This window comes from Mixophyes fleayi, chromosome 5, assembly GCF_038048845.1.
Source record: "Mixophyes fleayi isolate aMixFle1 chromosome 5, aMixFle1.hap1, whole genome shotgun sequence".
Lineage (NCBI taxonomy): Eukaryota > Metazoa > Chordata > Amphibia > Anura > Limnodynastidae > Mixophyes > Mixophyes fleayi.
The window spans coordinates 22,102,085-22,130,024 of NC_134406.1; the positions used below are offsets into that span (position 1 = coordinate 22,102,085).

At 38.3% G+C, this 27,940-nt stretch overlaps 1 protein-coding gene across 2 annotated transcripts in view; it reads right to left on the reverse strand.

Moving 5' to 3' along the window:
* Positions 1-27,940, reverse strand: part of VPS50 (VPS50 subunit of EARP/GARPII complex) — a 183,385-nt gene that overhangs the window by 72,651 nt on the left and 82,794 nt on the right. For both annotated transcript variants that reach the window (XM_075211803.1, XM_075211804.1), the window contains exons 10-12: positions 19,096-19,138; positions 12,208-12,306; positions 1,831-1,971 (exon numbers count right to left, since the gene is read on the reverse strand). In XM_075211803.1, coding sequence (XP_075067904.1) covers positions 1,831-1,971; positions 12,208-12,306; positions 19,096-19,138 — 283 coding nt within the window. The remainder of the gene's footprint in view (positions 1-1,830; positions 1,972-12,207; positions 12,307-19,095; positions 19,139-27,940) is intronic.

The window sequence follows — 27,940 nt, forward strand, 5'->3', positions numbered from 1 at the left end:
TGCCCCCTAATGTGTGTACATTTATTAAAAGTACCCCGTAAACTGAGTAAATTTACACCAAGCAACTCTTTAATACTTAAATATACCCCTGGTTAATTTTGAATATGTTTTAGTAATAAATGTAATATTATTTGGAGTCATATTTAACAGACTAGATGTCCCTTAAATCCTTAGGGAACAGGTAGCGCAGACTCCGAACCTAGACTCTAGTATTTAGCTGTTGCGTGACGATTAGGACATTTTAATGAATTCGTCAAGGTGCCCGAGGTCTCGCAAGCGAATAGACCTTGATTTCAAAAAGACAAATGACTCAAATTGAAATTTAATGAAGATAATGCCGCATCGTTTATCCCCTAACAAAATGCATTTTCTCTGAAGTGTGATGGCTGAAGAGGCTTTCGGAATAATGAAGAGACAAAGTCGTTTCTGTAAGAAGAATGTTGTGAGGTTATTTTCCCATTTCAGAAAGCAATGAGAGAAGCGAAAGGCTCAACTCCCACGTGCTTCCAACGTGTGGGTGGAAGAGAGACGTAGAGAGACAGTAACTTATGCAGAGTCTTAGACTTATCAGTACAATAAGATTAGCTGCTCAAAGACACAGGCTATAGTGTAAGCTGCAAGGTGATTTCTAAGACGTCCTCTTACAAATCTAATATTTTTACTTCCTCCATATTACATTATAGAACAACACCCAAATAAAGCATCATTTTTAATATAGTGTGTACAAGTACATATAATTAAACATCACAATGTATACAATTAGTAAAATAAAATACAAGATGGATGTTCATTTTATGTGCAGTTGACACCACCTCAGTGTGACAGGAGCCTCATGTCTCTACTATGTGCTGTTGGGAACACTGCTACTTCCACTAGTCAGTTCTTAGTCTGTGGCTTCTTGCTTACCCAGATTTCCCTCTTCCTATCATGACGCTCCACCCGTCACATGGAGCCCTGTTCTAACAATTACTTTAATGGACAGGTCACCGCCTTCCTCAAAACAAGCAAACTCATCTCCTGAAATATTATGTGCTGCTGTGAGCAATCTATGATCTGTTCTATCCTGCCCACTTTAGACTGAGGAAATCCTAACTTGCGGGAGATTAAGAATGAAACAGACATGTGCACTGATCCTAGTCTAATGCCCAAAAATATATTCAGCATTATTTTGTTATGAAGTCGTGATTGTTTATTATGTTGCAGTGTTTGGAGAGTTTTTAGTCAGTGACTAAACATGTTAATTATTATGACTGTCGTTGATTTGTAAGGTACCACAGTGAGGACCCATGACAGGATTTGGCTGATCACATCAGCAACAAGGAGGTAAGTCTCCAATTTGTATTCAAGGGTAATCACACAGGGGTGTGTGGTTTATTCATCTATGTTTTATTAATTTTAAATAAATAGTTTTAGTGATTTGAAGGACTGTGGATAGAATTGCAAAGGTTACTTAATTTCCTAGTATGTGTGAATATGTAATACCAATAACGAATTTAAGGTCATGACGATACATTTTTTTGCAAGGAGATCAGCATGGAACGACTGTGGTTTGATGTGTACAGAAGTCCTTTGCCTTGAGCTACCTTGGACAGTAGCTGGAATATGGGCTGGATTGTGTGAGCAGTGATAGTACGTTTTATACGGTATGGTTCATGGCCAGTGCAGTCTTTCGATTGGCTGTAAAGGCCTATTGTTGGCATTAATTAATTTGCATATTCCATTTAGAACATATAATCTTTATTGATACAGAGGCCAACTCACTGCTTCTATAGTATTTAACAGATAATACAAGGGGTGAATGGCAGCTGGTGACAACGTTAAGCAATTTACCATACAGAGATCCTTGTAAGGCAGTTTCTGAAACTTTGTATCCGTGTTTCCAGCACACAGCTCCACATATCCCAGAACAACTTGAAAGACTGTGTTGTGGATAGCCTGAGTGAAGTGCATATGCAACTGATCCATTGCAGTCTAAAAAGGAAAGAAATAAAACAATATTAACTTTGGTCATTTCTTTATACATGCAAAAACATCCTTAGGAGTAGATGTATCAAACCTTCTAAAAGTGGAATGTGTTGCCCATAGCAACCAAGCAGATTCTGGGTATCATTTATCTAGTACATTAGGAAATGACAGCTAGAATCAGATTAGTTGCTATGGGCAACACCTCCACTTTTCCGTTTTAGAAGACTTGATAATAGTTACACCTAAATATCTCTCAAGACAACACAGCCAAACCTATAAAATGTCGTTAGGATCACTTTGGACTCCAAACCAAGATGCATAATAATTACATACGACACAATTTATCAACAATGGCAGATTTACAGGACCGCATTCCAGGGTCATAACTGAATCATTATTACCCTATAATAATACACCACAAACAAATCCTGATGCATTGTACAGTTACAGAACTTTATTCAGGCACATCAGTCCTTGCCCCAGCGGAGCTTACAATCTAGTTACTATACTACAAGCACACTAACGTGCCAGAGATGATTTAGTAGGATGAACCTATGAGACGTTGGGAACAAATCAGACAAACAAATCCCTTGTCAGAAGTGGACCCAATGCCCTGGCACTATGAGTGTTTACCACTCTACCACCACAGGGCACAGTTTATGCTATTATCCAGATATCTGGATAGTCTAAATGTATAGTGATTTGACTTTTCACCTTGTAGATGAATGAAAATAAATAAATAAATATTTACAGTGATGAAAGTTGGGGTGTATACGGTGCTGTGCCATACCGCTGTCATTGTAACACTATCACATTCCAGACACACACATACACGCACACACACATATACATACACATATACACATATATATATATATATATATATATATATATATATATATATATATATATATATATATATATACATACACATATACACACATATACACAGTGATACAAGTGGGGTGTATACGGTGCTATGTCATACCGCTGCTCATACTACTGCCGTCATTGTAACACTATCACATTCCAGACACACACATACACGCACACACATACATACATACATACATACATACATACATATACACATATATACATACACACACATATACACACATATACATATATATATATACATATACACAGTGATGGAAGTGGGGTGTATACGGTGCTATGTCATACCGCTGCTCATACTACTGCCATCATTGTAACACTATCACATTCCATTCACTCACATTCTCATTACATTTTCCATACCGCCAACATTTTCCATTGACTCAACTACTGACTAGGAGGCAGCCATTGTTTTGGGCTTCACTAATTCATGATAATTTTTACTATCATTTATGTTGCGGATTTAAATAAAATGACCCACTTCAGTTTGACTCTATACAGTTGCTACATATATTGCCACCACAATGGGTCTATTCTATGTTTGAGTGTCAGATTCCCCTTACTCTGCAGGATTGTATGATACTTAGTTACACTTGTAGGAGTTTCTGCCAGGTTCAGTATAACGGCTGCGGAGCACAATGCCTTAACTAATCTCAGGAACATGTTCCGTCAGACAGGATCAAAGCGCCTCTCCCAGAGTGTGGAAGCAATTTTAATTTGATTCACACAGGTGCAGGTAATTGATCAATGTTTGCCATTTATTTTCCAATTCAGATATTCTTATCTCCTTAGAACAGATTTGCCCTGCTTGGTACTTGCTAGCATTAGAAATAGCAGATCAGTGTTTTAGGCCATAAATATAGGACAACAGACTTGCTTTTTATAAATAGGTTTCAAAATAGTGTGGCTATTGAATACAGCATACATTGTGATTTTTAAAGTGGATCCATCGCCTACACACAGTGGGGACAGCCATTCTGTGGACTGAATCAATATTCTTGAAAATGCAGCCAATCAATTCACTAGGAACTAGTGACATCATGGAGGCACTTGGTGATCAAAAAGCAATGCACTATGGGTAGCTGTACAGCCTCATGCATGTAAGTACCCTAAAGCCATTTACTGAGTTACGGCGCTGCAGAGCACTGTGGCACCTTACAAATCTACAATAATAATAATATTAATAATAGATCCTGACAATTAACTGTGTGTATAAAATATCATGAAATATACAACTTTATTTCCAAGTTTTTACGGACGTTCTGAGACACTTCATGGCTAACTGAATTTCCCTCTAGGAACGTTCCACTATATATAATACAGTACTAGCATCTCATTGCTATATGGTAAAAACCACCATTATCTTATTGTAGAAATAAAGTTTACCCTACGGACACTAGGTAGTGATATGCAAATTGCTCCTTACTTGTCCCTAATGGCCAATAACATGCCCAGAAACGATGGCTTTCTTGCATGGAAATAGCCACACTGTTTCTCCCTTGTTAGATCTCATCAGATATGGATAAATGCCTTACACAGTGTAGAATTTTGATAGTACCTTTACAGTGCACCCATTTGGTAAAAGTGATGTGGATTAAAAAGAGCAAAATAGCAATAAGAGCCTTTTTAGAACAGAATATATTATACCTCCTCTTTTATTAGTAAGTATTTTTATAACAATTCCATTCTTTTTAGGAAAAGACTCCCTATGAACCTAACTTTTTATCTTTGTGCAGGATTTATATTGGAATGCCTGGAGACATGAGTCAGAAGATTAATAGTTACTGCCTCTGTCTTGTCATGATTTCATATCCAGATACCCAAAGTCTTTATCTTTTTTATTTATTTTCCTGTGTGAAGCCTAATCATGCATAACTCTTGGAACAAACTTGCCAGTACACAATATATTAAGAAACTGAAAAAGTTGTACTAGTAAAAGACATGTCAGAGAGAAGGTCATCTATGAGGGTCTTATACCGTTCTTTGCAGCATTAAAAAAAAAAGTACTTTCACAATAACCTAAAGAACAAGTGACTTTCCTACAAATCCCAATTACACGGAATAATAGGGAGTTGTGTTCTTTTGAGCATGGATATGCAAATGACCATGTTGAAGCAGACTATGAAGCCCAGTGATGGGCCATGGGCGGCTCTACGAGCCTTCACCTGCAGCCCCCAGCTCCTTCCTCCTTTATTGTCAGATGTGTCTATTATAGCTTGTAACGATCATTTAAAACGCCTGCTGATATTTTATTACAGATAGGTGTCTCTTTCTTTGATTCACTGTAATGTTTTAAATGAAAGGATGGGATAGGGTGCAGTGCTCAAAGTAGGATCTATTTCATCACTGCCCCCGTTTAACAGAGGGGAGGTAAGGAACTGGGTCTCTACTTCATCATCACTGCCCCCAGTTTAACAGAGGGGATTAAGGAACCAGGTTGCGCTGAGGTCTACTATATGCAAGTCCTTTTCTCATTCAACAAGTTTGTTGCCTGCATTCCACTTCTGTCCCTTGCCGTTTTGGATAAAGACTCTTTGTCAGACTTTCTGAGCCTATGGGACATTAACCACCAGATTTGGGCCATTATAGTTCCTGTTATTCACACAGGACTTTGCCTATGTAGATTTGTTATCATTTCACTCTACAACAGTATTATAGTGTGCTACATCTGTACATCTTTTTATGAAGTACTGTTTGATATTTTTGTGTTATCCATGTTCTGGCCAGAACTCTTTTTTATTTGTAACTGAATAAATTATCTTACATCACATCTAGCGCAGAGGAATCCTTTACTTCACATTCGAATGTTTTAACTTATTACTGACATTTAGGGTAATGTGCAACCCTTCTGAAGGTACAAGGGCCTCACCATGCGGTCCCCAAAGTGTATTTGGTTGCCTATCACTGATGTAGCCTAACTGAGACAATAGAAAGGGTTAAGGAGAGTTCTCAGTCACTCCATACAAGGACAGAGTACAATTAGGTCACTCACAATCAGGAGGGCAGGCTACTGGGAAACATATACATGGCATTCTATTCAGTCCGTGCTTTACTGATTGGGTATTCAGAAAATGACAAGGGCACGTAGGTAGAGAGACTATGGGCCTCAGTTACAGTTAAAACGTGTGACTTCTGTGTACACTTAAAATTGCACTTCTATTTCTATGGCTGTATTTAGAGCTGCACGTATCTTAAAAGAAAAAAATGTGACCGTTATCATGATCAAATCGCACCAGGCCTCTTGGACCCGCAAAACTACGTATTAAAGAGAAGTGTAGGAAAAAAATTGAACAAATCTCTAAGGAGTATGTGGCTCTACCCCCCCACTGTAGTGAACTCATACGTGAATTCCCCTGACATACCTCTCAAGTTTACTTAGCACTAATATATTCAACTTTAAAGTAGGCCCTATATGTGAGGATTATATAAGGGTACACTAACCCAATTGATTATTTTTTAAAAGTTTTTTTTTATTACTAAATGCCAACATTAAGGGGGGAAATCAATTCAGCGCTAGGAGCCTTCGTGATATGCAGCTAAAACAGTGCTGATTTTTGCCAGAGCTCCACTTTAGGTACAGAACATTGTACCTAGACTGACGAGACAATGCCTGGTTTTGAATCTCCCTCTAAGAAGTAAAAGTATGCTTAATTACTTGCAGGATTTTTTGTAGCCTCCATAAAACATCTTACTGCTGGCAGAGGCCAGCACTTAGTGCCACTGTGTTGGTCTCTGTCCTATTGTCTCCTCCTGTTAATCTTATTCCTGTGTGGTAACCGATTTGCAATACAATGACTTGTGGGTGTGGCCTAATAGCAAAGGGGGCAGGGCTGATATCACTGTGCTTGCAGTGTGAGATGACCACTTAAGTCAAAAACTATAACTGTCAGCAAGGGAAAGGGGTGCAGTCATAAAACCATAAGTTAGTTCTATGCTCTATATAAGCTATAAGCCATGTCTACCATATGCCTTCATCTGTACTAGGCACAATTAAAAAAGTAAAATGTTAGAGGTTACACTGATGAGTAAAATAAATATTTTTCCAATTAAATGAGTCAGCTTTGTTCTATCATTTAGTTTGCATTTATGTTTTTTTAAAAAAATGGATTTGGCTACTTGAAAGTACTCAAACCATACTTTAATGACCGTTTTTCAGCTTTAGATGTTTATCCTACCAATTTCTTTGAAGTACATGTTTCTTAAGATGTATTTTAATTATTTCTTTTGTACTTTACTAAACATTTTAGTCTTTAAATAGAAACTTTAAAGCACTCTAATCTAAGTGGTTCATTAGCATAATGGTCCTGTGTGGGATCCTCTCTGTTTAATGTCTGTCTGTACATAACATGTCTGCTTACTTCTGCAGTGCACCCGAGGACGGGGAGAGATCGATTGGACAGTTAACATGAGTCTAAGTGGAGAAAGCTGCACCATAAGTAGAAATTACAGTAGGGGGCAGCGTAGTATACAACAAAGTTCATAAGGTAACAGTTTAGTAGTCGCTTACACTATGTGGCCCAATATTCAAGAGAATGCAGCCTATGGATTTACTAGTTCCTACTAATTGATAGGCTAACTAGTGGTTTAGCCCAAAATATGTCTGCTGCCACTTGGTGAAGGTAAAGGGTACACTTTATAATTAATCATTTTTATTTTATTTTTTAAAAGTGGGAACATGCAGTAAACATCTCTCCAATACGATGCACAATGTGGTCATGGCCTTACAAAGTAAACAAGACATTTATTGTCCAAACTAAAGTCATTGTTAGATCACCAATTGTTTAAGAGATATGTAGACCCACCACTAACACTTTTCCAACTTTCCTTTGGAGAGGAAATATAGTGACATGTGTTACAGGGCATCTCAAATAATTAAAAACAACCTGTTTGTTTTGAGATAATTAATTTTTAGTTACATTCTGCCTTTTACACTGACATAAAAACAAAGCAAAAAAAATGCAGACAAGAAAAACACAGCGCCTGATTCATTAAGGAAAGTAAAGCAAAAAAAAATTAGTAACTTTGCACCTTGGTAAAACCATGTTGCCTTTGAGGGGTAGGCAAATTTAAAATGTGATGGCAGATTTAGAGTTGGGGCAAGGCATGTCCTAGATCAACTTTAATATTCATTGTAAAAATAAAGCTAATCAAATATTTGTGTGATACATGAAAAAACAGCCTTATGACCAGAGTAATAAACTAATTTGCAGCCCTTGCATTGTAACATGGTTTTGTCAAGGAAAAAACTAATTTTTTTGCCTTACTTTCCTTAATGACTTAGGCCCACTATGCGCATATAAACAAATGCCCTAACTCGGGATAAGAGTCCTCCCACACAAAGAATAATAATATACTTTATCCCAGGTGACCTCTACCCGGTGTTAGAGCTCCCCTGCTACCTGAGCGAAACAGAGAAGCTAAAACAAGGGGACCCCTATGGGAGCGAATATAGAGCTGTATGTGGCATGACCATACTTGCCAACTTTAATAATTAAAAGTCTGGGAGATCCTGGTCAGGGGGCGTGTTGGGAGGGCGGGATATGGTCAATCGCGTCACTTTGGCCCCGCCTTTGCAACGGGAAAGTTATTTTATTGCAGGGGCGGGGCCAAAATAAAGCTAGTGGGCAGGATGCTGGAGAATTGCTTCTCTATTTCTATGCTGCCCACTGTGGGAAGCAAGAAATACTTATACCAATCCCCACCACCTCCTCATTTTGCTCTAGTAGCTGGGAAAAAACTAGGGGTTTGGGGATCAATGACACTCTTCATCTCCCTGTGCTGGGACAGAAAGATTAGTTTAATTTTTCTTATTTTTTTGTATGCAGTCCTTCAACAACTTTTCTTCTGATTAGTTTTCTCCATCCACCAAGGAGAAACTTTACTAAAGTTCCCTTTAAGATTATCTCACACTTTCAACACTTAAGCCTCAGTTGCCATCTACACCTAGCTGGAACATGATTTATCTGTCCTGTAACGCTATAATAAATGAAATGGTAGGAGGAAGATGACCATAAATCAGACTTTCATCAAGTTTTGCACGACTGGTAAAATTCTCGACCTTTTGACCCACTAAAATCCGTTCAAGACACAGAGCAGAAAAACAAAACATGCTAATTACCCGAAATTCAAAGTTGTAAAAGGCTGCATATTAAATTAACTTGGTTACAGACACTTCTGAATCTGTTCCGTGCGGAATTTAAATTGCAGATTGTCCCATCTGTTTAAAGCTTCAGAATACTGATTGAAGCAAGTTTGGAAAAGATCACTTGTTAGAAAGTAATTTATTAGGAGAGCAAAAAATGCCAAGCAATGATTATGTGACTAGTCATACGCTGGATCACTGAATGGAATAATTTATGCTCTGGGGGAACTTGAGTATGAAAACGAGAAATATATTAAACGCGGCACACCTGCTTTCTGTTTATTTGCATACAAATACACCTAATCCTGGGTTCTTTCCAGTCTCTACTTTTCATTTTAATGCCACATTCACGCACCAAATTCATAATGTTATACATAATGGACAGAGTTTCTGATTAACCATTTCATTATTTTTTTATGCCTTAACATCATGTTTAACGGCTTTGTCACAGGTTTACACTGAGAATGATGTTTTAACTACATAGTATACAGAGGTAAACTAGTGCCACCCCAAAAAGTTACCACAAATAAAAGCTCAAGTATAGCAATACCAAATATATGTATTTTATGTAGGATATGAGGCTGTTACAGGTACAAAAGTTGATTTTATTTATTTTTCATTTTGTAACCTATAGGAATCCCCCATTGGTGCAGGCAGTGTAACCCAGAATCTACAAGTCATTGTTAAATCCAGGTTATACTGGATCTATCATTGCTGAAGGACAAAGGATAACAAAAAGATCATCGATGGAGGTCCCTGTGCTTTACTTCACTCTATGACGAGATATCATTGGGTTCTTCTATATTAATGAGGAAACCCAGGCTGTATACCATGATCGGGTGTCTAGGAACTGAAAGTAGGGGTCCCTGGCCACATCACGGAAACAGAGAATGTCGATGACATTCACAAATGTAGGCTCCTCATAAAACAATCTGCCACTGCCATATCTACACAGACTGCAAGTGATACAAATTACTTTAACAAAATATAAAAGACAATTATATATGTATCAATTATCTAGGCACCTCTTTTTTCTGGAAGATAAATGTCATGAGATGGTGAGAGTGGATATCACTAGACTTGGATTTGGGTAAATAAAGCCTAAGGGGAATATTCAATTGACCGATAGCTGGTTTTTTTTTTCCGCGACGCGTTAAAAAAACCCCCATAAAACACTTGCGGGTTTTTGACTGGTATACTGACGCAGTGTGAAAACTCGTGCAATTCCACTGAAAAAGAGGGAACGCTGCCCCCGGGCGTTAATCATTGTGTTTGCGAGTTTTTAGGGAAGTGAAGGGGAGTTTTAACGCGGTCATGTATAACACAAAAAAAAGGATTGGCATACATTTTCATACATTACACATTGATAATATCTACATTACAGTACTTTCTTTAGCATATTTTTTTTTATTTAACTATTTTTTACTATAGAATCATCTATATCATGTCAAAATACATTAGTACATACATATTTGTACCAATAATATACATAAATATATTTAATTAGTGATTTTTATTTCATTATTCTTTAACAAGAAAATCAACTTTTACATGTTAGGCATTAGTGATAAACACAGTGTATCTTTTTTTTTCTCATTATTACATGATTTCAGATATATTTCAGAGGTTTTTTATTTTTTATCACACCCCAAAGAGGTGCGAGATAAAAGAGCATATTTGCCTGTTTAACGAGCGCGCGCGTTAAAAAACAATTGAATTGCTTTTAATGCCGCTGCCTCTCACACACCCTATACTTTTAATAGACCTTCTACTGGAGCGTGAGAAGACCATTTGTTTACAAAAAAAACGGAGCGTTAAAAATGGAATTAAATCGCGGGTAAAGTTAACCCGCTTGAAAATGATAAAAAACAGCATTAAAATGACTAAAAAAAAAATCTTGCGAATCTTGCGGTCATTTGAATACTCCCCTTTACATGACAGTGGGAGGATTAACCCTTCTGAAAACATTTTCACAACACCTCGCACTGTAGGTGAACTCTGTAAGCAAACAGTAATTAGAACAAACAGGGTTAACATGGGCAGGATGTGCTCCAACATATTTTAGCTATAAAGGAGTTGCCCACTTATACCCCATTCATACTGCACCAAAAACCCGGGTTTTTGTAGAAGCACGCTGAAAAACCCGGGTCTTGGTGCAGTATGAATAGTCCAACCACAAAATCCCGGGTCTAAAATCCTGGGACTTAGACCCAGGATTTTGTGAGGGGTAATTCCCGGGTTGGACCCCGCTCGCCTGCAGTATGAATGGTGCAACCCGTGTAATTCCCGGGTCTCACAATCCATACTGTAAAAAAAAAAAATGGCAAAGTAAAAAAAAATGATTTTAATTAATAAAAAATACATAACAAATGTTTACTTAACTTATTTTCAGCCAGCGGTGTCTCCGGTGCGTTGCCGGCTGTCAGGGGGACCTCTGGGTACTAGAAATGACATCATTTCTAATGGACTAGAAATGACGTCATTTTAGTACCCAGAGGTCCCCCTGACAGCCGGCAATGCACCGGAGACACCGCTGGCTGAAAAGAAGTTAAGTAAACATTTGTTATGTATTTTTTTTTTATTAAAATCTTTTTTTACACTTTTTTTTTTCTAAAACCCGGGTCGGGCAGGTGCAGTATGAACCCGCCCGACCCGGGAATCTTCTTATCTATACTGCCCTGTGCCCCGGCAATATCCCGGGTTAACAACCCGGGATATTGCCGGGGCGGCAGTATGAAAGTGATATTAATCTTTCTTCCTATGTATAGCAAAAATGGTTACAACCGCCGGAAGACCTCCCTGTACCTGTATCAGAAAGCCAGCTGGCTATTTTTCATTCTTGTTTCTTAGGTTTCATGGTATTTTATGAATTCCCATATCCTCCATTTGCCTGCACATAATGGGCACTCAAACACTGGGATCCTGCTATAGCAGTGACAAACTCTACTGATATACTCTGCACATGCTGTAGGCAGCATTAATTAGTAAAAATAAAACACAAAACAAATTGTTGCGCAGCTGATTCACAGATACTCGCTTCTTAGCTGAAAGAATGTAATAAACCCCAGGATAAATGAATGCCACAATTACACCCTGGGGGTTTATGTTGCATATTTATAATATGCACCATTCAAATATAGTGACCTATGGTTTAATTAAGTTTCAGTAGCAGACTTTGCATCTTCAATGAGTTGTGATCTTACCTGTGTTTTTCCCAGTAGTCTGTACGCTTGCTGCACCTTGGTATAATGCGCAACATCAAAGTTCTTGCAAATTTTAGAGAGTGCAACATCCAATTGTTCCTAAATGTATACACAAAAACAAACATAATATGAAACATTGATAAGTGCTGTCATAATAACAGACAGTTTCACATATAGCAAGATATAAACAGAGCAGCCAATATTCATAGTAAAGAAAAAAACAAATTATAATCACCAAACACAAGCAACAATTGACTTTTTTCCTTTCCGTATTTTGGCTTTCCAGATACCAGATCCAGTAATTGTATTTGAAGAATAAACACAATGAAGTGGCCTCATCATTCCATTTCGTACAAATGTTACTGCACCACAAGATTAATTTCTAAGTCCTATTTTTGATGGGTATAAAGGAGAACTCCATGAACTCTAGATTTCACTACACCTCTATATATTGCTGTGCCGGCTGAATGAATCCTGCCTGGGAGATAACATATCAAGTCAATAGTGAGCTCCATTAAAAACTTTCTTTTGGGACATTTTGTGGCTTTATTTGCCAACTACACAGTGCTGGTGGATATAGCGACTCATCCTGTACTTTTAATGCAACGCGTTTCGCACTTTCCAGTTGCAGTTTGTTGGAGAAGCACAATCTAGGTGCACTTTGAGCAAGTAGCGTATATAATAAAGACAGACCAAATGCTCACACACAGTCATGGTTCATTGAAAGGAGTGGTACTTAAGTGGTAGGAGGTTGGGCTTTGATGAGGCAATTGTAAACTGCAGGTCATTCACAATAATGGGGACTAATGACCCTATCTTTCCTTCTAATAAATTAATCCACTCCCACCAGCATCTGTCTTGCCCTTTACTACACTCCTGTTCCCATCTTTACACAATGCACCTCTTCAGATTTTTTTGTGTAGTCTGCTGAGGAATTTCCTATGGCAGCCTGCACTGATCGGAACATCTAAGCCAGTGGTGGGCAACAGGCGGTCCTCTGAGCCTTCACCGGCGGCCTCCAAACCTTCACCGGCGGCCTCTAGCGCCTTCACCGGCGGCCTCCAAACCTTCACCGGCGGCCTCTAGCGCCTTCCGGCTTCATTGGCAGATTTCTTTGTTATAGCTTATAACACTTATTTAAAATGCTGTTGATGTGTCATTACAGATAGGTATCTCTTTCTTTGCTTAAATGTATTATTTTAACTTGCTACTGAGATTAAGGGCAATATGCGGCTATTTTGAAGGTTAGAGAGCACCACCATGCGGTACTGGAAATGGACCAGGTTCCCCATCGCTGATCAAGGTGCTTCGAGGGGAAAGTTAAGGCCTCTCACAGAATGCATCCAGTACACTTTAAAAGTGAAATCCAGGGGTTTTATAGTACTTAAAATGTGCGGCAAAGAAGAGAAAATACAAGCAATCTACAATATAAGCAGCCAGATCTGTGAGCGACACTACACAATGTTCTGCTGCAGTTGCTACAGGATGTGGATTTTCAATTTCGTGCACTGAAAAATATGATTATCTTTATTATACAGTATAGTAGGTTAAAGTGAAATGAGGGCAACTCCATATTTCAGCACTATCAAGATATAAAAGCAGATATTTAAAGTAATCCTTGGGTAATATACCTGGATTGGTAAGAATATATTCTTACATCTAAAATTCAGTGGAAATGTAATATGGTTGTGTGATGAGATTTACTGAAGGGTGAATAAGTATGTGGATCTTTAAATGCTTATTTTATCAGACTAACATTTAGCCGGGGGGATATGCAACCTGATGAATAAATAAGTCAAACGTGTTACCTGTAACAGTCATGAACAGAGCACATTTCAGCTTGTACACAGTATACAGATGTAGCAAGCACCACATTGTTTCTAGAGCAAGGAGATTTTGTTGAGCTAATTTAAGGACACACATTGCATTGCGTCAAGTGCTTTTCCCAAAGCATAATACTGAAATTACCTGCAATACATTTCTCTGCCTTTGAGATGTTGAGAAAATCATACTACAAATGTCAAATACTTGAAGACTATGCATGTGCCCTGCGCTTTGCCAATCCAATTACTATGCTCGCTTCCTGGATTAAATGAATGAATTGGCAACATCTAAAAACACATGCGGATATACAGCGGAAAGTGATTGACAGTTACCCCGACTGAAATCACTGATTCTGTATTGCGTAAAAGAAAAAAATAAACAAAAATAAAATGCTCAGCATGACCATTCCCCTCCAAATTCTCAAAAAGCCCCAGCAGTGGACAGCCTATTGTGGTGGCCACCATAACAGGGATTGCTATAGTGATAACCAGTGCAAGGTTGGCACCTCAATAGGGGGGGGGCTGCAAAACACATGCCCCCTCCCAGAGGAAACCAGCCTCATGCAGATAAGTGTTAGGACTCTTCTCAACCTCATGGGCTGTGTCGAGTAAGTAAGAAGATTGGGACCACGGGAAATCACCTTAAAAAACAACCTACCTGCTTACCATGATGAACCACCAATAATTGATTAAAGTCAGGATTAAGCAGTCCTAAGAATCCCAACTTGCGATAATTTTGCAGTGGTTCTTTGTAAAGGGCAGCTGGGTCATTTTTTGGGTTGAGGGGTTTGTATGGTTGTTTTATTTTACTACGACAGACCAAGCAACAAGAAAAGAAGTGGAAGTCACAGTTTAGAACTTTCATAACAGCCACTAAGATTCTGTTTGTGTAGCTCCTTAATCTTTCAATAATCTGACAATAATAAAAGATAAAATATTTGGTCTATTGAATGTACCAACATTAATCTCAGAATCCCCTTTTTTAAGTAAGTATTTATTTTATAAGATTACTGTTTGCTGCTTGTCAAGGTTCTGACTTGTGATGCAAGGGACAAAAATATTTATCTTTGTCACCCGCATAGGATATGTTCGAGAAAGCTGCTTTTTCGAAAAAGTAATCTTCAAGTTATTTACTAAGAAAATAAAAATACAAAGTGTTTCAAGTTTCCAAAACATTTATTTCAGGTTTCTGAAAACAGAATTCTTCCTATACTTTCATAATTCTTACGTTACAAAAAAGCAGTTAAACTAGTGGATCCCATGCTGAATTTGGCCATTTAATAGTGGCCCTGAGCCTCCTAGAGAACTTTAATAGTCTCTATTATATAATTAAACAAAATAAAAAATGATTCATAATATACCTCTATGCATGATAACGGGGTGGGGTATGGCATATCGATGCTGAGTACCCCGACAAGACGTGACCCCGACATCTTGAGTCCAACGCCTCCTTCCCTTCGAGTATCGAAAACAACTGTTCCGCCCATTGACTTGAACCAATCCCGATGCACAAAGAAGCCGGCGCCACTTTATGACGTCACTGACATAAGAGACGGTATTATCGCTGCTGTTAAGGAGGTAATGTAAGTATTCGCCCATGTACAATGTACTTTACATAGCCTTCTACATTGTACATGGTCGCATACTTACATTACCCCCTTAACAGCAGCGATAATACCGTTGCCTATGTCAGTGATGTCATAAAGTGGCCCCGGCTTCTTCCTTCATCAGGATTGGTTCAAGTCGGTGGGCGGAACAATCGTCGCCATCAATACTAGTCGGGAAGGAAGCGTTCGGACTCAAGATGTCGGGGTAAGTCTTTGTTGGGGTAGTCAGATCGATATGCTGACTACCACCTATGACAACACTCTAGTCTGTAAATGCGTTGGAGGGTAAAGTAAGTGTATGTTATACAGAACAGGTAAGCATTTGGGTTAATAAATTGCTTTACGGAAACTGTGCAATTTGTAGAGCTGCAGTTTATTCTGCTAGATTTCTTTGAAATAGTGGTAAATACAACACAGAGAATGTTTTTTCTATAAGGTGCATACTGCCAAAACACTGTCTGAAACTCTGATATGACCTGACCTGACCACTGAACATGATCATAACAAGTGTATTACATTCTATATAGACATAGGACACTACACATACCCACACCTCCCAACCAACTAAATTTCAGCAGGAAAAAGTCCAGATTGTTATGGCTATATTCTATTAGGCCCTACATAGACATAGAGCACTACATCTATCTAACATGACATGACCATGATACATCTTTTGATCGCTCATAATACAATGCTCTTAAACTCTATACAGACATAAGACACTCCACCATCATCATGATCTCATCAATGGACATGACCAAAATAAAATTTTAGTACACTCGATACCAATATAGGACGCTACACCCTCCAACATGACTTATCTACTGAATATGATCATAATACAATTCTATTACACTACGATCATCATTTAATTATATAGCGCCACTAATTCCGCAGCACTGTACAGAGAACGCATTCACATCAGTCCCTGCAACAGTAGAGCTTACACACACACACACAAACCGAGAGACACTAGGGTCAATTTTTTAGCAGCCAATTAACCTACTAGTATGTTTTTTGGAGTGTGGGAAGAAACCGGAGCACCTGGAGGAAACCCACGCAAATACAGGGAGAACATACAAACTCCACACAGATAAGGCCATAGTTGGGAATCAAACTTCATATCCCCACTGCTGTGAGGCAGAAGTGCTAACCACTGAGCCATCGTGCTGCTCGTACACTATATACAGTAGTTTAGAGCAACCTGATACACTCTACAAGTTACAAGCTATCAAGTACAATTTTGACACCAAAACAGGAAGGAGCTGGGGTTGTAGTCAAGGCCCAGAGGACCGTGTGTGGCCCTAGGGCCACCTCTTGACCCTCACTACTATATAGACATAGGACACTACGCCTAACACAAATTGGCAACTTCCCAATTTAGAATTCCACAGAATGTAACACCTATTTTGAATCCCTATTGGCCAGAGTCAGCGACTGAGCGTGCCATGGTCAGAAATGTGTGACTCCCAAAAAGTAATGAAGGAAGTCACACACAACTGCTGTATAAAGGACACAAGTGCAGTAATAAGGGTGATGGGATATCTGATGGTAGACAATACCTTTAGTAACACATAAAGCATTAAATGTGAAATCTGCTTCAGTCATAAGAGACTGTGCATCCTATGAAAACATTAAAATGTGTTAGATGACGAGCGAGTCAGAAGAAAGGACATGCCGAAGGGCAGGTGATGCGGAACTGATAATAACACAGATGAAAAGAAATCACAAGAGATTAACGGAAAGCAAAATCAATATGGATCATTTTATATGCAAACTATAGGACTGTTGCAGTTATTACGCTTCAGTTAATATTGAATCTGTGACGGATATTAAAGGAACACATTGTAAGTGCTCTGGGATGTTTCGATAAATAATTCATCTTCACAATAAAACCAATACTTTGAAGTGCCCTATCCCCTGGGAAATCAGGACTATCAATGTATGTTTGCATTATCCTTCCAGTAATCATCTATAATCAGATAAAAAGAACAGAAGCTTTATTTCATGGTACGGTCCTGTGTGTGTTCTGTTCAGACTGTAATGGAGGAAGAATGTGAACAGGCTTCTGTAAATGCTTCTATAACAGATACACAGCGGACTGCAAGTTAAAATAAACTTCTGCAATTTGCCCTTTTATTTTTCTTCTCAAAACTACAGTGCAATGTGCCAGATTTCTTTAAAAATTATTAAAATGACTCCATATTAGGCTCCTTCTCTGATCTGCACAAAATATGGCTGGCATCGAGGGCAATGACAACAGTTGTGTATACAAGTATTCTCATGAGTGTGATACATACGTTCGACAGTTACATGATGGACATTTAGATGGTTGACACCATAATATAGACAGGGTTGAAAAGTCGACAATAATAACATCAACAGTATTAGTAGGTCGAAAATACCAATGTAGACAGTATAATTATTATTAGGTCGACAATAGTATCCACAATCATACTGTTTACATTCAAATTGTCGACTGTAACGGATTTACTGGATTCACTACTAATCTTGATTAACGCTGGCTTACCTGAGGTGCGGAGTCTAACGATCTCCCCGGTATTCACCAAGAATCCCATTTGAATTCCCCGCCCTGGTAGCGATCACGTGACCGCCCTAGGTAGCGGTCACGTGACCGCTGAACCCGAAAGTGCGGCTTCCGGGTCCGACGGAGCGGTGGGGGAGCGGAGGTAAGTATCGTAACATCGACCTAACAATTTGGTCTACATTCGAGCTGTCGACCTAATAATACTGACGACCTTTGAATTGTTGACATAATGTCAACTTTCTGAATGTCGACCAAGTGAATGTTTTGCTGTCGACTGCATATCTTCTAATGGGTGGGTAAGTCAGACAATCTTAATTCACAACCATCATCATTAGTTATTTATATAGCGCCACCAATTCCGCAGCGCTGTACAGAGGACTGGAGCTTACAGTCTGAGTTCCCTAACACACACATAGACAGAGAGAGAGAGAGAGAGACTACGGTCAATTTGAAAGCAGCCAATTAACCTACCAGTATGTTTTTGGAGTGTGTGTGGAAACCAGAGCACCCGGAGGAAACCCACGCAAACACAGGGAGAACATACAAACTCCACACAGATAAGGCCATGGTAGGGAATCAAACTCATGACCCCAGTGCTGTGGGGCAGAAGTGCTAACTACTGAGCCACCGTGCTGCCCACAATGAAGGAAAACAAGTAGGTATTTAATATTGTGAGGGAGCCCAGATTTTGTCCTTTTAGAATCCTGGTGGTAATGTAGTTATTACAGTCTTTTCAGGAGATTTTTTTGTTCTGCTTTTTTCCTTTCTACCCAAAATCCAAAAGGCAAATATGATGGGAATTGACCTTTGAGCACAGATATATAAAAGGAACATATCTAAATCTCACGTAAATGGTTTATTCTAAAAACGTATTATTTTTACTCTCATTAGTGGTATATAAATTCCTTACCTCAATTTGTTCTAAAGTGTCCTGTAACTTTGAATTCAATTCACTGCAAAATAAATGAAGACATCAGAATAAAAGCAGTTAGGAAGGGGATGTGTATAATAAAGGCCTAAATGTTTTATAACATTAAACACATATTGATTAATTTTTGACTGAGTTCGCTATTAATATATAGGAGACCACAAGCCACTTAAGAACACCCATTGGTTGTGGATAGTGTCAGCCAAATTAAAAGGTGTATCAACAACTATTGTTCCAATATGACATATACAATATCCATTGAGATAAAAGTCAAAATAAAAATAAACCTAAAATAAACCCAATTGCAGGGGTCACATATTCAGAACTGGCTTAAGAGTAATATAAAAAAATAAAATAAAATACAAAACAGTTTAACCTTTTCTTAACATATGCAAAATAAATTCCAAGTTATATAATAAAATAAATCATACAAATCTATACACACATAAGCAGATAACAGCAGAATTAATAAATATATTTGTATGGAAACATCAAACTGCAAATATACAGGAGACCACTGTTACACCATGCGGTATCATGAGGAACTCTTCTGAAACAGATAAACTATATCATTAGGAACTACCAGTCCCCGAAAGAACAAAGTAAGCATTGAGTCCCGTATGAAGGTCAATAGTTCCCATAATAGAAGTTTTTAGAATTGTACTTTAATAGCAAAAAGTAGTAGTCAACATTAAATTATTGTTTCCGACGGAAGGCACCAATATTTGCAAACAGATATAATGTTACTGTGCGGTGTTCACCATCAACTCCTTTGTGTTGTTGTAGAACTTTCTTCTGTCATAAATGAAATAGCTCTAGAAGCAGAGTTTGCCAGTATGCATCGATTCTTTATATTCTGCCTGCCACTGTCCTTATATAGTCTTCTACTGACGCGTTTCGCTACATACTACTTTGGGGACACTATCCTGCGCTATTCCAAAAGTCTATGTGAAAATATACTGTTGGAGTCTAATCTTGATACCTTAAATCTTCAAAAAATGCAATTGCTCCACTTGTCTGTCCTCTAACTTCTTCCATCATTTTTCTCTATGAATACCCTCTGTAGGTAAATTTCCTCTTTCCATTTGAATCTTGAGCTCTCTCAGATGCAGTGTCTTTCATACCTAATATTTTAGTCTAGCTTCTTTTGTATGTTAGTAGGTGTATGGCAAAAAAATAGCCGATTAATAAAATCGAGTAAGCAAACATGATAAAGCATTGGCTCAAAGATCACATGATCACACAATCCCCTTTAAATCCATGCATTGAGGGCAGGGATGTCCTTGCTAAATTGTAAACTCTGGTGTGAGGGGAAGAGGTATAAGCATTACACAGGCGAATGAGGGTGATTGGATGTTAATTGTAGGTAAACAAACGTAAGAATCTAAAACATCTACAATACGTGTCTTGTTTTTGCTGATCTAGTGATGTGTGATTGTTAGCACGACGTGACAGTTTCATGACCTCCGCAGAGTGCCATTTTATATTTTAATAATATATTGTGCGCGAATCATAAATAAAATAATTTACACAGATATTCCGTCAAGAGATGCCAGCATAAAACCCACAGTCAACAGACTCAAGAGAATGGAATGATCCAGCGCTAAAAAAAAACATATGAGAGATATATATGATGCCAATATTACTACAAAGTAGAATACAGCTAATTATAGGTTAAAATAATAGGTTAAAAATAATTTATTAAACATAACTGTCCAAACCCATCAAAATTGGACCATATGAATAAAAAAAATGGTAAGAAAATGAATACACCTTATATAAGAGGCATCATTTAGAGGAAACCAACAGAATGCACGAGAAACCAAACACTAAATTGCGGATCTCTGGATCCCGAGTAAGTACTCATTCCAAAATTAGTCCAAAAAGGAATGTCTCAAATCTCAAAAAGTAGGAACAAAGTCTCATATAAGGAAAAATTCCCACTACACTTGCTGTGCCTACTTTTTGAGATTTGAGACACTTACCATTGTTTTTATTCATATGGTCCATTTCTGATGGCTTTGGCTAGTCATATTTAATAAATTATTTTTAACCTTTTATTTTATCCTTTTATTTTCAACCTATAATTAGCTATAGTAATATTTGCATCATATATATCTCTCATACGTTATTTTAGCACTGGATCATTCCATTCTTTTGAGACTGACTACTATGGCAGGTCTGGACAACCTACAAGATCTGCAGCAGCAAAATAATGGTTTACATCCTATATTTACTGTACGCACATTCTGTTTTTGTGCAACAGACTCAGAATGCCACTTCCAAAATGACAACCAAGGCTGATACATGAGTATCACTGTTATCTAAAGATATATTTAATTACCATATCTATAACTATGTAGTGAAGTGTCATTTTTCACTGAACATGAATCGGTACAAATGAATGGACTACACAATCTCAGTTTACTATTACAATAAAGCAATTATGCTGTGCAATATTGTAGGATGAATATATACACCGGATGAATATGTGAAGGTTTCATAACATGCATGATTGGTCTACATACAGTTATAGGCCAGATTTAATACTGCAATTTTGCTACATTATACATTTCTGTTCTGCCTTTGACAAAGCTCTATTTTAATAATTATTTTTCTAAACATGAAAGACAGCTGAATAAACCATGTCAGAAAAGATAAAATAAATACTATCAATAGTGCAAATGCAATAAAAATGCATGCATTAAAAAAAGAGCAGTATTTACAACATACTAGATTTACTGCCCCACCTACTAGCTACACTTTTTTTATTTATTTTGCAAGATGCTCTAATCAGTGACAATAGGTACAATGCAACATTTTAGCAGGTGTTGCCTTGGGCAAAGTTACAGAGACAAAAGCCTTCTCAATAGCCTACGCCATGGTTAACTCAAATGACCCAGGCTTGACTCATGCAATCAAGACTTTAATAACGTGCTAATATGAGATTCTGTATTCAGCCTCATGGAGATGTTTAAATATTAAAACTGATAATGACAGAATGCCGTGATGTGTGTGATCTGTGGCTGTAATCAACATGGGACATTGGCTACAGATTTCAGAAAGAGCCTATGTAGAGGGCATGGTGAACTCTGAGAAAGTTAAGTCTATCATCTAAATTGCCCTCCATGAAATCCCTACCATTATAAGGACTATGATTCAGCAGTGCTGAGGGTACGGAAAGTATAAGAGCTGTCACCTCTGGCAAAATGTACCCGTCCTGGTTGTTCAAGCGCTTAAGCTGGGTACACACTACAGAATTTTTCACCAACTTTTTATGCCGATCGATTTTACATCCAATCGATGGTCCGATAGCTCAGTCCATGGACTGCATATACACTAGCTACGTTTAGACGATAAAGGGGAGAGCAGCTGTCCCGTTAGCGACTTTTTACAACCATGTTGTTGTGAGGAATGACTGTAATTTCGTACTCACTGTTGTGGATCGGTCGGAAACTTATACACACTACACAGCGGAAACGAGATTGGAACGAAAATATTTAACGGTACGACCAACCAAATGAGGCGACAATCGTGCATTTGGGCAGACTTTCGACCATCGTGTCACTACACACACTGACCCGACTTTTGAACGAGCGGTCGTATGTCGGCTGATTGAGCCGATTATTGGACAAAAACCCTGTAGTGTGTACCTAGCTTTAGGAAGTGTGTGTGCAGCAACAGTCGGAACACATAGAACACATCTACAGTGTAAGAAACAACTTCCTGTGATGCTGGTGCAGCTGGACTGGTGCCTCAGTACATATATAACGGTAGAGGCACCCAGGAGGGGAGGTGCCCAAATGTGATAAGCGTGAAAGACTTACATAAAATATTACATATAACATGTTGCTATAGTTGCAGGCTAGGTGTCGCTTGTTTGGCATCATCCCCAACAGGAATGGGAGGGTGTGTCCCCAACATGAGGAATGAAAGCTAGATTCAGTATTTTGGTCTTTGTGTGTCCTGCAAGACACAGGGGGTCTGAGACAGTAGACCAGGGGGTAAATGTATCAAGCTGAGAGTTTTCTGGCGGGTTTGAAACGTGAAGATGTTGCCTATAGCAACCAATCAGATTCTACCTATCATTTTGTAGAATGTACCAAATAAATTATAGCTAGAATCAGATTGATTTGTCATACCGGCCAGAAAACTCTTAGCTTTATACATTTGCCCCCAGGTGAAGACAGGAGGGCGTCCTATAAATTGCAACTAGAGCCCTATCTGGGTTGAGTTTGTATGTTCTTCGCCTCTGTTGCCAAAATTTCCTATGGGGTCTAGATTAAAAATAAATAAATAAATAAATACTGCTTGGTTAAATAGTGTGTGCATGAGAGTGTGTATTTTGGGCAATTTTGACAGCAAGAGCCAATGGGGTAGGGACTGATGTGAATGACAAATATTTTCTGCAAAGTGCTGCACAATATGGAAGCACTATATAAATAAATCATAATATATAGAGGGGAAAAAAACTACTAGATAAATAGTTGTCTACATTATTTGTATAGTTTCCTCCATTTCCAGCATAAGAATCAGTAAAATATCATAGTGTACCAAGTTACGCTTGGTGAGCCCGGTGTCAGGAGTTTAGAAATGATCAGGGCACTGCTAATAAGAGAAAGGTAGGAGCACAACTTAACGGCTGTACACAAAACACACTAGGATTTTTTGAAACTGCATGATTGGTACATTTAAAAGGTTGCCCACTTTTTAACAACCATCCCAGTAATAAAATACCCCTCGTTTAGTATAAGTTATACTGACAGCTATTTCTGTCTCCTATACAGCAACCTCCACAAATATCTATAACAATGTAATAATTATATCCAGAGGCGGAACAAGCGATTTGTGTATTGTGGAAAAAGGGGCAGTTTGCCACATACTATTAGAGATGAGACTGGTGGTTTCCTGGAGAAACTGCAGGTTGAGGATACAGACAGGGTTAAGTCTGCACACTTACACACACACCACACAGGACTACAGGTACAGCACCTGGGTGTAATTAATGAAGGGAACAGCTAGTGCTTGGGAGGAAGCTTAAATAACTGGACATGTGCTGTGGGTGGTGCGACTGGTGCCATCAAGTATCCAGTTAGGGGACCTATTGTACAGTCAGCGTTAGGGATGCAGGACTTGTACATTTTTTGGTGTGATTTTGGTGTCGTTGCTGGAGCTACTGCAGAAGCTGTATGATCCACCCTGACAAGAGAATAAACAGCAAAGTGGTTCAGCAAAACCTGTATGAGCAGCATTTTCTTTGATGTGCTTTTCACTGATTATATTATATTATCTTTTGTTATCTTTCATTCAGGCTGTCACGAACAGCACTCACCTGAGCCTGCGTGATGGGTGTGTGACACAGGGTTAACCAAAAACCAACCACCTGGGGGTAAATGTATAAAGCTCCAGGTTCTTCAACACCCGCGAGTTCGGCGTCTTCAGCGCTTAAATTTAAAGCGGCGCTGCCTTGTAAAGTTTCCCTTTACAAACATGATTTTACCTCCACACAACATGTCATAAGTTCCCCTTCATCTGCATATCGCACATGCCTCTGGTAAGTATAATACTGGAGAAAATTATATGATCTTTTCCTGGGACCCTATTCAGCTTGAATCTGTCATTAACATACAACCCTGTCTCTGCAGTCAGCATGTCTGAGGCCTCCCAAACATGTGTTCGATTTCATTGTCTTGAAAGAGAGATTTTCAAAGGCTTTCACATTTGCGACCTGCCACAAATGGTACAAGGAGCTACTATTATCTACCAGCCCCTTCTGGGTAGTTTAACATAAACAAAACCCATTGATCTAAACAGCTTCTCTGAGCCATGTCACACTATTTCAAGCAATTAATTCACAAACACTTATTTGCAGATTTATATGCCTAAAAATTAGTAAGCACGTATCTGGTGTAGGTTCAATCTACCATCTATTTACAGGAAAGGGACAGAAACATTCTGGGAATTCTGAGGTTAAACACTGATACACAAAACACTTGGGGAAGATACAGGACCTGTACAGTTCACCTAACCAGAAAACCTTTACTAGATGTCTTTTTATAACCACATAACGCTGCCAGTAGCCTCCCTGTCTGTGGAACCTCATCATCCAATTTGTTTTGTCTGTTCTATTTGACCTGGCTGGGTCTGTCGTGTCACCCAATCTACAAAATCTAATTTTTATTGCACAAAAATCAATTCAAGAAGCATTACAAAACCACTTTTAATCTCACTGCCTTAAAAATGTACTTGGTGTTAAAATTTCTTGACAAGTACAGCTTTTACAAATAAAGATCTTGTCTCAGTGCGAATGGAATTTTCTACTGTAAAATTCAAGTCATGTTTACGAGACAGATTTATTTTTATTTTACGCATTTAATGGTGAGTAACATGGGAGTACTTTTACTTTTTGGTTTCTATCACGTCCCATATAGAGCACATGCGGTAAGAATGGTTTAGCTGTACAGTTTAACATATGGGAAAATGGACTATTGGGGGCTTATGTAGAGAACAAGCAGTTTGTACGAATTTGTTTAATATATAGATGTGTTCTATTTAACAATCTTCTCACATCAGTTAGCTTCACTCTCAGTCACACTGGAACCACTAAAATCTATATATTTATAGCATAAGTATAACTTTTATGAGTGACTTATTTCTATGATACCGTTGTCTGAGCAGTCCACAATCTATACCATACTAAAAGGTCTTAGCCTGTAGAATTGCAGAAAAAAATTGGTGTTTTAATTGGTTGCATCGTTTCGGCGTTATGTCACAAAACGTCCGTCCGCCATTTACAACAATGCATTACCATTGTCCTCAGGAAAATGTGACAATTGGCAATACACCTATGCACCTGATGGTTGCTCTGGAAACTGTGATAGTTAGTGAATTCTGCTTGTGCACCTGCTGGATGACCTGGAACTTGTGACGTGCTGGGTGGTCTGGAAACTGTGACACAATGTTATTTGCAGCCACATATATCAGCCCATCTTGCGGAGACCATGTCCAGCAATCTAACCTCGATGGAAGAAGTTATACATATATTGTAGTGTATAAAGAAATTCTGTAGTTCCTTTAATATAATGATTGCAGCATTGTTGACGTCATGTAATTAATAATGGCACAGCACTGTCTATAGAGAGGAGCCAAAAGGAGATGCAGTAAGGTAAGTACACTACTGCAGGGGTTAGATGGGGGGTGACTGCAGAGAATGTGGGGGAGGGGGGGGGGGGAGTTGGATAGAGCATAATTTAAATATGAGGGTGGGTTACAGAAGGAAGTAGGGGGGCCCTGCCTTTTACATTGGCACTGGGCCCCGCAATACTGTTAAAATTTCTACATGTAGGGCCAGAGTCATTAAGGAGAGTAAAGCATAAAAAATGAGTAACATTTGCACCTGGGCAAAACGATGTTGTATTGGAGGGGGAGGTAAATTTAAAATGTGAGGCAGATTTATAGTTTGGGTAGGGCATGTCCTAGATCAACTTTATATTTCAATGTAATAATAAAGCTAGCAAGTATTTGTGTGCTAGATGAAAAAACAGCCAGTATTTAACTTATGTACAAAATAATAAACTGATTTGCACCCCTTACATTGTAACATGGTTTGTCCCAGAGAACATTTACTCCTTTGCTTGCCTTAATGACTCAGGCCCGTAATGTAGTGTAAAAAAAAGTTAACACAGAGTTTTTCTAGTAATAATTTATGTTTTCCTGATTGAACAAAGACCCATTAAAAGCAATTCATGCTATGCTGCAAAATATGAAAAATGATTTAAGATATAATGAGCAATTACGAAATCATGAAACCAGGGTGATGTCCCAAGATTTACAGGATACATTCAGTACAATTAGGCAGGTTGTGTTTTGAAGAAAAACAAAATAAACTCACAACTTTGTAAGGCAACATCTGTCAATACAGATTGGGAACAGGTAATGGCCGATGCAACTGCCATCATGTTCTTAAAGAGAATGCATTAAATGACAAACTTTGGCATTGACTGCATTTGGCCAGGAATCTTATGGCAGTGCCGTAGCGGTTGAAATCCGATATCTGCCAGCACCACAGAAGACATGGATATTGAACTTTATTGCACCAATATCTATATGTAATTTAGTCTCAGACTGTATGCACACCAAAAACAGATTTGGTGACATAACTTGGTTTACGCAACTGCCTACAATACAATGTTTGCCGTTCTAGGGCTTGCTTAATTACTTTGCACTTTGAAAGATCTATAATGGCACAGACAAACAAAAAAGTTATTTATCTGATCCAAAAAGACAAGTCAGACAGAATGATACACTACAACTAGTAGTTAATTACACGGCACTCACTTATGCAGCAAACAGCAATTTGTCAACGTTTTGCATTAAGATAGTTTAAGTACCTAGCATAGATAAATAACAAAACACTTGTACAAGTTTGAAGTATAATCAATTGCAGGTTGTTAGCTGCTTTACAAAACTACTTATAATATGACGGAGTTGTCAGCCTCCTAAAAAACAATCCAAGGTGTTGTGCTCACAGTTATCTTTTATATTGATAAGGCAACAGTGGCAGATGAATGGGGCACTGAAGTGAAACTACTTTTGCAGGTTTTCCATGTTTGATTGTATAATATTCGGGTATTAGGAACTCTGATGGTTCTATAAAGAAGATTTTGCATAGTGTTGTAAAATAAAATTGTACTTAATGGCTTGTGCATAGGAGCACTAAAAAAACAATGTTAAATGTCTACGATGTATTCCCATAATATATTGGCGTTCCCATAAGACGCCAATATATTGTACCAAGAGTTAATACTTCTGAAGGCTGCAGGCAATG